Source organism: Electrona antarctica (assembly GCF_951216825.1).
Source record: "Electrona antarctica genome assembly, chromosome: 19".
NCBI classification, from domain to species: Eukaryota; Metazoa; Chordata; class Actinopteri; order Myctophiformes; family Myctophidae; genus Electrona; species Electrona antarctica.
The window spans coordinates 19,577,754-19,590,912 of NC_136800.1; the positions used below are offsets into that span (position 1 = coordinate 19,577,754).

At 40.2% G+C, this 13,159-nt stretch overlaps 1 protein-coding gene across 1 annotated transcript in view; it reads right to left on the reverse strand.

The window, feature by feature from the left end:
* Nucleotides 1–206: 206 nt before the first annotated feature.
* Nucleotides 207–13,159, reverse strand: part of tep1 (telomerase-associated protein 1) — a 47,944-nt gene continuing 34,991 nt past the window's right edge. Inside the window, exons 40-56 of the mRNA XM_079488853.1 lie at nt 12,616–12,672; nt 12,336–12,456; nt 11,748–11,999; nt 11,219–11,373; nt 10,311–10,418; nt 9,682–9,786; nt 9,103–9,232; nt 8,678–8,763; nt 6,071–6,197; nt 5,326–5,456; nt 4,878–4,999; nt 3,947–4,090; nt 2,843–2,942; nt 2,297–2,420; nt 1,793–1,875; nt 1,169–1,273; nt 207–580 (exon numbers count right to left, since the gene is read on the reverse strand). Of these exons, the coding sequence (XP_079344979.1) occupies nt 461–580; nt 1,169–1,273; nt 1,793–1,875; nt 2,297–2,420; nt 2,843–2,942; nt 3,947–4,090; nt 4,878–4,999; nt 5,326–5,456; nt 6,071–6,197; nt 8,678–8,763; nt 9,103–9,232; nt 9,682–9,786; nt 10,311–10,418; nt 11,219–11,373; nt 11,748–11,999; nt 12,336–12,456; nt 12,616–12,672 (2,070 nt within the window). The 3' untranslated portion in view covers nt 207–460. The remainder of the gene's footprint in view (nt 581–1,168; nt 1,274–1,792; nt 1,876–2,296; nt 2,421–2,842; nt 2,943–3,946; nt 4,091–4,877; nt 5,000–5,325; nt 5,457–6,070; nt 6,198–8,677; nt 8,764–9,102; nt 9,233–9,681; nt 9,787–10,310; nt 10,419–11,218; nt 11,374–11,747; nt 12,000–12,335; nt 12,457–12,615; nt 12,673–13,159) is intronic.

Genomic DNA, 13,159 nt, shown 5'->3' on the forward strand with positions numbered 1-13,159 from the left:
TGCAGAAGTGATTTGGGACTATCCATCAGGTAACATAGAACGTCCGTACCCCCCTGTCCCGTCCCCACAACATCCTCCCGGCCAACGCTACAAACTGGAATATTGGATGACGGATGAGTAGGCAACAAATGTACAAAGCAATGTTCAATATCCCCCTCCCCAGAATACTTAAGAATAAATAAAAAGGAACAAAAATGTTATCTACGTAGACACCTTTTATTTATTATCTACATCAAGCATACTAGTAAAGCAGGTACGCACAGTATCAAGGCACACAGAGTATGAACAGCTTCTAATAAGGTGCACTGCATCGCGGGCATTCTGCATGTAGTGAGACATAATAAGAATAGTCTGGTCTTTGCTATTTAAGGCACCATTTTGTCTTTGTCTAACACATTGTATTTGGTATAGCAATAATGCGTTCTATCTTGCATCTGCGTGTGTGTCTGTGTGTGTTAGATCACTGGTTCCAGGACAGGAAGTAGAGACGTCCCGTTCCATCGCTGCACACCAGCTCATTGGGGTGGTCTGGGTTCACCTCTAGAACCAACACAGGCCCTCCGCATACAAACATACCCACCTAGAAGGAGAGCTTATTACAGTGAACTACAACATAACCCACCTACAAATAAACAAACCCACCTAAGGAGAGGTTATTATTAGTTAACTAGAACACAATCTGAGAACCCATCGTCAAAAAATAAAGGAAAAACAGCACCCTCCTTTGAATTTGATACGAGTCAACAGCCTGTCTCGAGAGACTTAACTACAACATAACCCATGTACAAACATAGGAGGGCAAGGTTATTAAAGTTAACCACAAATAAAATAAAATAAAGTATAACAATAACCGACTGGTTTTGCGTGCTTACCAGACTAACTAAAACGGACTAAAACCATAGAGAAAAATGTCCTTAGTTTTAGTCATTTAGTCAAAGGTCCACAAGGTCACAACGCGTTGCATCGCAAACAATAAGTTAAAATTAATGAAGAATTCAAAAACTAATAAAGAATGCAAAACTATTGCTATGTTTTGTGCCAACACACACAGACGGAGAAAGGTGAATGAAACTAACGACAAGTGTAATATCATGTGAGATTTCTCCACACTATCTGTCAGTAGTAACACAGCCTGTGTTATACAGTGTACTACTGTACGGTACATTACCTGTCGCTTGGTGGTCCTGTCCCACAGCTTGACTGTCCGGTCGTAGGAGGCGGAGATGATGGTGCTTCTGGTCACCCTGAGCACACTGACCCTGTCACTGTGGGCCTGCGGAACAAGCAGCACCACTCTCAGTCACTCACCGTCGCAAATAGCAAATAACATTATTACACAATCCTCAGTGTTAACACATAGACTGCCGATCCCGAGTTTCCCAAGATAATTGATTTAGTCTTTCCTTGCTAAACCCGAATTTCCCAAGTTTCGTTTTATTGAGACTGTAGGGCGATTTTGATAACTAATGAGACATAAGAGATTTTCCGTGGTTTGGAATCTTTGGATCACGTGACCGGAAAAAAACAAGTCTCGCTTGCCTCTGGGGGCCACTGGGAAAGCTTGTATATTTGCTATTTTTGAATAGCTAACACAACAATCTAAAATGACACAGATGTGTGCAAATGTGTAAACAGCATGAAAGAACTTTCAGAATTACATTGACAAATGGATGAATATAAAATAAGAACATTTGGTCTCAAATACAATTTACAATATTTGACAAAATTTATTATAGTGTCAACCCACTCTCACTAAGTGGCTGATTGAACTATCATTCAATTGGATTCTTACAGGTTTCCACTGGCTCCAGGAGCTCACATCAGGTGAGTGGTTGAACATCATGTTCCCCTTAGCGTCTCCACACACCACAAAGTCTGAGCATATAAGAAAGACACACATTAGATACAACTGTTATGGGAGTAGTTAACCCCAAAAATGACCTATTTTCTATAATTACACACCCGATGAAGCCTTGAATTCCTGGGTCAATAATTTGATGACCGGGTCATCGGTCAATAGGAGACTCTTTATGTCTTGGACTCCGCCAGTCATCAAATTATTGGCTTAGAAATGCGACAAAAACAAAAACATCTCCATGAATTCACGGCTTCATGGGGTGTGTAATTATAGAAAATAAGTAATTTTTGGGTGAACTACTCCTTTAAGTCTGGTGCATTCTTTTTATTTTACAGCAACTTTGAAAGTTCCATTTTACTGCAGTAAGTAACTTTGAAATAAGAAAATGCTGCAGAAAGAGCTATAGAAATGATACAACTGCTGCTGTGAGTAGCGTACCTTCATCCACTGTACAGGCCGTTACCAAGGTCCTGTTCATCTGTGCTTTGACATCTGCTTGGTCTTCAAACAGTTCCACATAACCGAAAGAAGAACGGAATGTCACTGTGGAGCCCAGGGCAAACTGAGGAAGAGAAGCAACATTTGTTCTTATGTTGGTGGGATTTTATAAAAATGTTTAAAGCTGCAATTCATAAGATGTACAGTATATCCTTTCCAGCATTCGAACCCAGGTCTCCCGTGTGGGAGACGTTTTCTTCCAAGGCAGAATGCCCACTTGAGAAGGAGAGATATATTGCACTTCCTACCCAAACATAAAGTTTAAATTGCTCAGTGGAAGACTATGGAGACCAGCAGAACACATCCAACCACTGCATATGTACTAGTTACATACGGAATGCAGCTCTCCCAGACTGTGAACAATCCAGTTGATGATTGACAAATAGAATAAAGCCACCGCACAGTACAATCTTTCCTTAACACAGTCTAAAGTTTGTTAATTGAACACTTGTTGAACACTTGCTTTGTATACAAAGTCAAACTCACCACAAAGCCTAGTTGGACACTTCCATCGCTCTCGCCCATTAACCACAAGCTTTTCTCATCATTCTTCAGTAGTCCCAGAATGCGCAAATCTGTCGCCCACCTGAGACACAAGACAGACAGTCCATAGACTTGGCTATCCTGGGTTCCAGCCTGATTCACTGTGTTCCATGGATTTGTTTTGTCACCGAGTAGCAAGTGACAAAACAAATCCACAGAACGCAGCGAATCAGGCTAAGACAATTGCTAAAAACAATTCAATTCAAATCTGTAATCATGAGTAACTATCAGCACCATTTAGTATTTCTCACCGGTGTCATTATTCACTTCACTATGTAGTTGTTCTGTCCCCTGTACCATGTTGATCTGTTCCTGTAGTGTATTGTATTGTATTGTTTGTGTGTATGGACAGAGTGTTGGGTGCTAGCACATATGCACACATGGCATCAACGCATGGTGTTGTGTGCTGGCACACTACACTCTGTCTTTCTTTTATCTGTATTGTATTGTGTTTTTGTACGGACAGTGTTGGGTGCTAGCACATTGCACACATGGCATCAACGCATGGTGTTGTGTGCTGGCACACCATACACTGTCTTTCTTTTATCATTCATTTTTTAAGAGCCTGCCCAGGGACTACAGATGGAAATTAGCTTTGGCTAACTCTGGCCCATTTACATTGAGGTGAAAACTGACATGTTGATTAATGAGCTTTGTCCCTGTCAAATAAATAAATAAATAAATAAATAAATAAATAAATAAATAAATAAATAAATAAATAAATAAATAAATAAATAAATAAATAAATAAATAAATAAATAAATAAATAAATAAATAAATAAATAAATAAATAAATAAATAAATAAATAAATAAAGACTTGGCTGCCACATGACGTCATGAGTGGGGTCCTGTTTTTTTGGGGGGGAATAAAAGTCCATAGACTTGACTGCCACATGACGTCATTTCTGAAAGCCAGACGTTGGAGGGGCTAGCGCCGCTCAAAAAAAGAGTGGTATGAAAAAAAGAGTGGTATGAAAGAAACAAATACACACAAATAATACATACAATACATAAAACACACAGTAAACATGTATAAAGTATTTTACTGGTCGATGGTGTTGGCCCAGCTGCTCTCCTCATCATTGGGGACTTTAGATATGCGTCCGCTCTCGAACGCAGCGATCATGACGGAGCAGTAGTGGAGGTGCATCACTGGTTCCGTCTGTTTGTAGGTGGATACCTTCGCCAGGCTACGAGCAAATGGACCACAACGTGAACAATAATGTATCATGTCTTCACACTTACTGTACAGATGCAACAGCAGCCGTTAGAGCCACAGTTCTATGGATAATTTGTTAGGTGTTTCAGTGCAGTTGTTTCTGGTCTTGATGTAGTGTTTGAGTGGTTTGGAGAGCATCTATGTTTTGTTGATGTAAGTGTATTGTGCTGTGTCGACATGTTTAATGTATTGTTTTGTCTACCTGTATGTACTGTATTCATTGTGTTGTGCCCGAGGACCCCCTCTAAAACGAGTTGATACAACTCAAGGGGCTATCCTCTAAAGAAATAAAATTTCAATATATAATTTACATTGTACATCAATGAAGTGGCGAGCTGACACTTTTTAAGGAACATAATTTTCTTTCGTATTTACGAGTCAAGTGTGCGTAAGATTTATTTTCTCCCAAATGCTAATAGTTTAATTGTGTAAATGGAGGTTATCGTCTCTGTCGGGTGGAAACCTCCTCTTGTCCAAAACTGTTACTTTTAAGAACTCCGATTAAAAAACAACAAAGGTAGCAGATCTACTACAAGCTCGAGCTTGTGGATCTGCTACTTTTGATACTTTTGTGTGACACTGTAATATGATCTGTAGTATGAACTAACTAACAGGTAACTATTATGATCAAGTAGGGCAATAAAAAAAACAAAAAAAAACACAAAAAGTGTGTTAAAATATGGAGATAATACAGCAACGTTATTTTACAGCGTTGTGTTGAGGTCTATGTCCTGTATTATGAAGTGCTGTGTGTTTACCTCACAGCGCTGTGTGGAGGGTTCCACTGCAGCTTCCACACGGTAACAGACGGCTCTCGGCAGCCGACGGCAAACTGTCCTTCAGGCATGGAGCAGATGGCTGTGATGCCGCTGTCAGAGGCCTGACACATGATGACGACACAAATATAATTACCATGCACACACACACACTCTATAGTCTATATATCAACCAATCAATCATCAACTGTCTGATGCTGCAATGTGTGTACACTGTATATACAGTATTATCCTATCTGTATGTACCGTTAGTGAGTGTCAACATGTTATACACCAATATAACATACTGTAGTCAAATTTATGTCATGTCTGCTGGCATGCATGAACACACACACACAGGCACATACACACACACACACCCACGCATGCACGCACGCACGCACGCACGCACGCACGCACGCACGCACGCACGTACGCACGTACACTTTACCTGCTCTTGGCCAATCACAGTGTTGTGCTGCCATATTTCCAGCAGACCAGACTCATAGCCAGCCAGCAGCAGGGTGTCTGTCTGATAGTAGCACACGGCTGTGGCATTACCTTTCAGACTGGGAGGGATCTCTGTAAACACAATGCAGAGTTGGAAGGGTTACTTACTGAATAAAACACATTCCCTCAAGTTCACATACATACAGAGAACTTTAAATATAGTCGAGCACAATTGCGTTCAAAAGGCAGGGAACTAGGGTTGCAGCCCCTCCAATGCCTGGCTTTTGAAAGTACGTCATATGGCAGCCAAGTCTATGGACTTTTAATATTTGTTTAGAGCACGTTTAACAAAAATCGAATGGCAGCCAACTCTATGGACTTTTAATGTTTGTTTAGGGCAGCAGATAAACAAACATTGACAACACGAGACAATGTGGACAATAAAAATACATTTTGCGACTGATTTCGTTTTATATATAATAACACACTGCATTCATGTCTCGTAACCGTATATAGTGGCAGTGAATCTGCAACGAATGTGGCAGCCACAGAGGGCGCCGCTCACTTTTTACAGCTATGGCAGTGAGTCTCAACCCTTTTAATTTCAAGGACCGCGCCAGGTTAATATGCATTAGGCCGCGGACGCCCCATTTGTTACCAATTTGATCTCTGGGAGCCCAATCTACATTGTAGTACTGTATCATCACCAGCAATGTGTTACCTTTAGAGCTACAGCAATGTATTACCTGTAGACCATGTCCAGCACCTCAGTGAACCGTCCTCGGACACAGAGAGGAATTCTGAGACTCTGTTCTTGGTCACCATTCCATGGACTGATCCACTGTGATCTTGGAACGTACTGAAGTGTTCCACCTACAGCACAGCACATACAGTACACAGTACAGTACAGTATAAAGGATATACACATACAGTACACAGTACAGTACAGTATAAAGGATATACACTACAGTATAAAGGATATACACATACAGTACACAGTACAGTACAGTATAAAGGATATACACATACAGTACACAGTACAGTACAGTATAAAGGATATACACATACACTACAGTATAAAGGATATACACATACAGTACACAGTACAGTATAAAGGATATACACATGCAGTATAAAGGATATACACATGCAGTATGAAGGATATACACATGCAGTATAAAGGATATACACATGCAGTATGAAGGATATACACATGTAGTATGAAGGATATACACATGCAGTATGAAGGATATACACATGCAGTATAAAGGATATACACATGCAGTATGAAGGATATACACATGCAGTATGAAGGATATACACATGCAGTATGAAGGATATACACATGTAGTATGAAGGATATACACATGCAGTATGAAGGATATACACATGCAGTATAAAGGATATACACATGCAGTATGAAGGATATACACATGCAGTATAAAGGATATACACATGCAGTATGAAGGATATACACATGCAGTATAAAGGATATACACATGCAGTATGAAGGATATACACATGCAGTATAAAGGATATACACATGCAGTATGAAGGATATACACATGAGTATAAAGGATATACACATACAGTATGAAGGATATACACATGCAGTATGAAGGATATACACATGAGTATAAAGGATATACACATACAGTATGAAGGATATACACATGCAGTATAAAGGATATACACATGCAGTATGAAGGATATACACATACAGTATGAAGGATATACACATGTAGTATAAAGGATATACACATGCAGTATGAAGGATATACACATGTAGTATAAAGGATATACACATGCAGTATGAAGGATATACACATGTAGTATAAAGGATATACACATGCATTATGAAGGATATACACATGCAATATGAAGGATATACACATGCAGTATGAAGGATATACACATGCAGTATGAAGGATATACACATGTAGTATAAAGGATATACACATGCAGTATAAAGGATATACACATGCAGTATGAAGGATATACACATGTAGTATAAAGGATATACACATGCATTATAAAGGATATACACATGCAATATGAAGGATATACACATGCAGTATAAAGGATATACACATGCAGTATGAAGGATATACACATGAGTATAAAGGATATACACATACAGTATGAAGGATATACACATGCAGTATGAAGGATATACACATGAGTATAAAGGATATACACATGCAGTATGAAGGATATACACATGCAGTATAAAGGATATACACATACAGTATGAAGGATATACACATGCAGTATGAAGGATATACACATGCAGTATGAAGGATATACACATGTAGTATAAAGGATATACACATGCATTATAAAGGATATACACATGCAATATGAAGGATATACACATGCAGTATGAAGGATATACACATGCAATATGAAGGATATACACATGCAGTATAAAGGATATACACATGCAGTATAAAGGATATACACATGAGTATAAAGGATATACACATGAGTATAAAGGATATATACATGTAGTATAAAGGATATACACATGCAGTATAAAGGATATACACATGCAGTATAAAGGATATACACATGCAGTATGAAGGATATACACATGTAGTATAAAGGATATACACATGCAGTATAAAGGATATACACACGTAGTATAAAGGATATACACATGCAGTATAAAGGATATACACATGCAGTATAAAGGATATACACATGCAGTATGAAGGATATACACATGCAGTATAAAGGATATACACATGCAGTATAAAGGATATACACATGTAGTATAAAGGATATACACATGCAGTATAAAGGATATACACATGCAGTATGAAGGATATACACATGCAGTATGAAGGATATACACATGCAGTATGAAGGATGGGGTGAATTTGTTCTTTTTCCCTGCTTAATTTTTAACCACATTCATTGGTTCAGATCCCTAAAAGTTGGTCCGGAACTGGAACCAAAAAAATACTACTTCTTGCCCTGAACTGGGAACCAAAGTGGGCGTGTCACAATTCAGGTTAGAAATAATTAATATAATTCAAAATAATTGTAATAATAATAATAATAATAATTCATAGAAATAAAGAATGGAACCAGTTCTAGAACCAAAGTTATTTTGGTGGAAAAGGGGCCTTAGTGAATTTTGGAGCCTATTGGGAATGTGCACAAGAAATAGCTCCAGTGGTTTGTGAGATTAGCTCCGGACACGAAGACACACAGACTGACACTGCAGAGCCACGCCATAAAAACCTACATTCCATGCTTAGTCCATGTTTTACTGTGCAGCATTTCAATGTTCATACAAATATCAAATATAAATTTCGGTTCCCTCCCAGCGGACACATTTACTGTACCTGAAAGGGCTTCCAGAGCTCCACCGTCCCGTCATCAGATGCAGTGGCAACGATCATGTCCTCCGCCATGACGTCTGTGCTGTCATCTGCAGGAACATGAGGACGTTAGAGAGGCAGGGTCTGAAATGCCCTAAAAGGGCATGTTTGACAAAACTTTGCGCAAATAGCTGATCTACAAGCTCACATGCGACACATTGAGAGCATCTTTGCATATGCCTTGTGTGAACACAACATACAGTATGTGTGCACGTGCCTCGTCATCTGAAACAACAGTCAATGCAAATGTGCACAGTGCGAAGTACTGTACACTGTATGAAGGCTTTTACAATGTCATGTATGAAGGCACAGGACAGGTTGCCCTCTATGGATGTATGGCATGCACATGCGTATGTACGTGCATGCTGTGTGGCAGTTATGAGGCGTACTTTTAGGAGGAAGAATAGAACAGTGGTGAAGGCGCTGCCGGTGTGCAGAAATGTGGCTGATCTCCATGCCAGTGTCCCACTTCCACACATGTAGAGAGCCCTCCACACTGCCTGCCACCACATACTCCCCCTGTACAGTGCACGCACACACACACACACACACACACACACACACACACACACACACACACACACACACACACACACACACACACACACACACACACAGTAGCTTTAATGAACCAAAATGGTTGCTTCTTGTGCAAGCTACTTAACCATTTCAGGTTGACCATGAACCACTAAAATAATAAAATGACCTATATTAAGTACAACCGCACCGTACACCTGCCAAGCACTTCAAAGTATGCTACAACTAATATACGGTACATACTTTGCCTTACCGTCTACATATAGTTGCTGCTATTCTTAATTATTTCTTTGTTATTGATGAAACAAATACTTTTACTCTTGTGTAGTTAGTTGTTTATAAGATGCAACAATACAATTTTTTTTGGGAATATTAATAATTTATGAATACATTTATAATAATGTATTAATGGACTGTGACGTCCCACTCACCAGACAGCATACAGAGATGAGGGGACATTTCCAGGAGATCTCCCTGAGACTCTGGCCTGCTTGCAGGTCCCACACAAGCAGCCTGCCATCATTGGAGGAGCTTACCTGATAGAGATACATAGAGAACAATGTCAGGTGAAAGTCATTATGGTTTCATTCTGTTTATTTATCGTTTAACATTTCATTTCACTGTATTTGTCATTTTCTGCCATATTAACCCTGGCCGCTTGCGTAATTATTTTGCCACTTCACACAGGTGTGATTCTTCTTCTTATTTAGATTCTAAAAACTCTTAATTGCAAAAGTAGCAGATCGACAAGCTCAAAAAGCATCGCTTCGCACCGCGTTTGGTGCTTGTGAATCTGCTACTTTTGGTGCATTTGTGTGACTTTGTAGTCAGTGTGATCAAGTAGGGTGTTAATTTACGGAAAAGAACACAAATAGATCGAATAATATAATATGGAGATAAGAGGTTTCTGCCCGACAACAGCGTTATATAGCATCAACTAAAATGATACAGAGGCGTTCCCAGCTTGAAAGATATAATAACATACTACGTGTGTGGTCTACATGGGTTATCTCTTAGAGTGAATCGCAGTGTCTGTGTTGGTTCTGTAAGGAAGTCTCACCACACAGTGTGAGGTCCAGACGCAGCCAGTGATCCAGTCTCTGTGAGAGTGAGGGAGAGACTTGGAGAGAACTGCTGGAGATGAGCTTACATCCCACACCATCAGAGCCTGCAGTAAACACATTCTCATTAACATGGTGGACTCATCATGGATGAATTCCTGTTCTGTCTATAGAAGTGTCTATTTGTACGTCTCTAAATGTTTTGATGATTTGAACATGGTGGACCCTGTTGGAAACAAGTGTAATGCTTAATTGGGTCGTCCACTCACAGTTAACAGCCTTTGTATTGAGTTTGTGCTTGAAATGTACTGTAATTCTGCAAACTGTTAATAAATTCTTCAATCAATCAAAAACCATTTCAGGTACTGTAGGTAGGCCTATCACATTAATGACATACACTCGCCTGATCGCAATTACCGGTATCGCTAGATTGGTTTACATTCGTCTGTATGAAAGCAGCTGGAACGAAATGAACAAAACAGAAATGTCATATTTCCATCATTATTTGAATTTAGTTTACGCTCTTTTAATGACGTGTGAGGACATGTGGCTGTGGATGTTAAGGCCTGTTTTGGCCATAGTACATAGTAGACTGAGAGTGCTTGTTAAAGCACTATGCTGTGATCATTGCTATAGAGAAAATATATTTTCAGGTATTAAAATGGCAAACTTTCATCTAAGAGAGAGTAGCCATTTATCAGCTTCATTTTTATAGTGTTCTAGTTCCAATTTTGTCTGCTCATTTCTTTGTGTCATCACTTCCAATTTCACTTATTTGATCTGTATCCTGACTGAGTTCTCTATCCTAATTGGAGAAATATCCTGATTGGATAAAAGCCTAAAAACAGAAATGTATTTATTTATTTTTCCAAAATGCGCACGCACGCACACACGCACCCACACAAACCTTATCTTTTCCACCAGAGAGTAGTTCCAGACCGTCAGGGCTAAAAGCCAAGCAGGTGACCCCTCCACTGTGACCCCGCAGTACACAGGCGGCAGTGGGGTCAAGGGTCATGTTCCTCAGGTCGTCTATGGACCACAGAGCGATGGTGAAGTCATCTGAATGACAGCAAAAGTAGAGTTGGTAAACAAACACAAAGCAATTTAATGTAGCTCATCCCTTTGTAACAGGAGAAATGTCCTGTGAAAATAAACTAAAAAAGCATCCTTTGGGCGTTTGGCCCCTTCCTACCTGAAAGCCGCCTCATAACCCACCCAACCCCACCACACCCCATACCCCCTCTCCCATCTTCCAAGCAGTTCCTATATGTGAAAGCCCCCAAGACATAATTATCTTCATATTTAATTTAATGTTGATAAAGATTTTCTTTGTTTTATTTATTTATTTTAGTTTTTCTTTTCTTCTCCAAAATGGACCTAGTCTTTTGAAATGACATATACTTTCTTTTCACTTTATCTCCATCGATACTCACCAGAGGCAGAAGCCAGATGTGTGGAGTTTTGGGCGAGAGCCAGGACGGGGCCTTGCTGCATCTGAATCTTTCCCACTAACTCAAGGCCTTCCAGCGTGGTCTCCTCCTCTCTTCTGGTCCTCCACATCCTCAGTGACTTGTCCGCACCGCCAGACACCAGCAGCTCAGGGACCTTTGTCTGGGTGTCTGCAGCCAGCCACATCAGGCACAGGACGGACACATGGAGGTCCACACTGGCCCATATCCTCTCAGCTAAAATAATGCATGCACACTTACTTTACTGATCATGATCTTTTGTAAGACATGCATTTCGCTCCGTTCGATAGAGCGCAAGATTAAATACTGTGTCCACTTGTGATTTTGTAACCTGACACGCGCGCACACACGCAGTCGCGCGCGCACACACACGCAGTCGCACACACACACACACACACACACACACACACACACACACACACACACACACACACACACACACACACACACACACACACACACACACACACACACACACACACACACACACACACACACACACACACACACACACACACACACACACACACACACACACACACACACACACACCTGATTTGAGGTTGAAGAGCTTTAGTCCGTCTCCATGGTAGCCAACAGCAATGCAATCAGTGGTTGAGGCTGTACACAGAGCTGCGGGCATCGAGCTCCTGAGTTTCTTCGCAGGAGGCTCCTGGTCATACAGAAAGAATGCTAGCATACTAAGAATTTATATAAAACACAACTCGATGTTAGTTCTGGGTAATCTTTTATATATAGATAGTTGTTTTGGAAGGAAAGTTCAATAATTGATTTTATGAAGTCAAAGTCATCATATAGGAGATTACAGTACCTGGTCTTCAGTGAACCTAGCCACTGAACAGCCCAGTCCCCCTGACCATAGCTGGAGCTGTGATAGAAGAGACAAGGCATTGCCATCACGAAGAGGGAGTATTGTGGTACTCGGAGTATAAAACACAGCATATGGTCTCAATGAACAACAACGATGGAAACACAAGACCCATACAGTAAATGAGCAAAGCAAATGTCCAAGATGAAATCTTATAATGTAATAGTACCTGTTTTTTGTGTCAGTGGCTTAAAGAATAATTATTAAATCACGATAGGGGTGTGGTGGTCAGGTTCGCCCAGCATTACAAACCTGGTTTCAACCTGTAGACTAAAGCCCAAACCACACCAAAGGGTCGGGTTGGGACAAAACGTTTTTTAAGGTAGACCACACCAATGCAACTCATTGCGACTCAATGAGTTGCATTGGTGTGGTTTACCTTTAAAACGGTTTTGTTTTCCGCACTTAGGGTTTAGCTCTTCTTAATCACATGAACCTGTAGTCTCGTGTAGCCAGATGATCAGAGATCTCAGCCTATGGAGAAATC